This window comes from Galeopterus variegatus, unplaced genomic scaffold (genome assembly GCF_000696425.1).
Source record: "Galeopterus variegatus unplaced genomic scaffold, G_variegatus-3.0.2 Scaffold2812, whole genome shotgun sequence".
Classification (NCBI taxonomy): Eukaryota; Metazoa; Chordata; class Mammalia; order Dermoptera; family Cynocephalidae; genus Galeopterus; species Galeopterus variegatus.
The window spans coordinates 231,087-232,440 of record NW_007728923.1 but is presented as its reverse complement, the minus strand read 5'-3'; the positions used below and the strand labels follow the sequence as shown (position 1 = coordinate 232,440).

The 1,354-nt window shown below is 56.0% G+C and overlaps 1 protein-coding gene across 1 annotated transcript in view; it reads right to left on the bottom strand.

Moving 5' to 3' along the window:
- Positions 1 to 1,354, bottom strand: part of F7 (coagulation factor VII (serum prothrombin conversion accelerator)) — a 12,717-nt gene that overhangs the window by 8,356 nt on the left and 3,007 nt on the right. Inside the window, exon 4 of the mRNA XM_008583049.1 lies at positions 856 to 1,016. Coding sequence (XP_008581271.1) covers positions 856 to 1,016 — 161 coding nt within the window. The remainder of the gene's footprint in view (positions 1 to 855; positions 1,017 to 1,354) is intronic.

The following is a 1,354-nucleotide window of genomic DNA, read 5'->3' as shown; positions in this document are numbered from 1 at the left end:
TCCTGTGAGTGTGAGGTGTTGGGTCCTGTGAGTGTGAGACGTGGTGTGAGTTTGGGCTGGTGAGGAAATTGTCACGACTAGAGTGAACAAGGAGCCAGCAATCCCAGTGTGGTCACTGCAGGAACTGTGACCTGGCTCTGTCTTTGCCTCCAAAACCCTGAGCCCTCCCTACCCCAGAGCCCCGTCTCCCCACCGTCATGTGACCCACACTTCTGGTGAGGATGTTCAAGGGAAATGTTTAAAAGAAAAGGAAAATGTTCCAAATGCTTAAATATGCATCTTTCGTAGAGTGAAACCAGGAATGACGACGACTCTATCCGTAAGGCCCGAGTGTGACAGAGGAAGCTGTTTCCCTCCGTGTGGCTCCTCACGCGTTTTCCCTGAGGGGCTACCAGTGCGCATGGCCGCGAGAGGCTTGCCTGGCGGTTGCCCACCACTTGCATTCTGCCAGCGGCGCTTCCCTGATGCACGGGCAGCCCTCGATCCTGAGGGGACCTGGGGACACATCAAATCCGCTTTTTGAATTATATTTTCGGATGTAGAAATTAGCATGCATGGTGTGGCTGACAGTAGGGACAGTGTGCCTTGGAGGATGTTCCTGGAACAGCAACAGGTGGGGAACATGGCAGAGGAAAGTGAAGTCGTCCTCAGGGCAAAGCGACCCGACAGGGAGGGCTGTGCATGCGAGGCTGCTGGCACGCAGGGCCGCTGCGTGTTCCCTTGCACTGGAACGCTCGCCATTGCAGAAATCGTGGAGCAGGGGACTCCACGACAGAAGCGCGGCCCCAAATATCCCCTTGCTGCCTCTCACGGCCTCTGTGCACCCACCCAGGGTGCCCTCGAGGGCAGACTCACTGTCCTGTCCTCGTTCCTGAAGATCTCCCGCGCCTCCTCAAACGAGCACCGCTCCTCGTTGCACTCCCTCTCCAGCGAGGCCGGCCGCAGCTCCTCCAGGAACGAGTTGGCGCGCCTCTGCCTGTGCAAGACGACGTGGGCTTCCTCCTGGGTGATGAAGACTGAGAAGTGGAAGGTCCATGAAACACTCGCAACTCGCCACGCCAAGATGGCACGGAAACCACCTACACCATCCCGTCCTGTTCAGCAATGGGACCCACATGGTCCTGTCTAATCTGAGCCGTAGGAAGTGCTCAGGGCCACAGAGAACGTGCTGCCTACAGGCCTGGCTGAATGTGACACTGGTGTGCTTTCCCAGGGGTAGCTGGTAACAGGCAGCATGGCACAACCTTCCGTACAAGTACATGGCAATAAGCTCATGAAATTTAATTTAACACCTTCATCCTTTCCAACCTGGTCACTTAACTTCTGGGAATTCATCTTAAGGAAATCCTTGGAG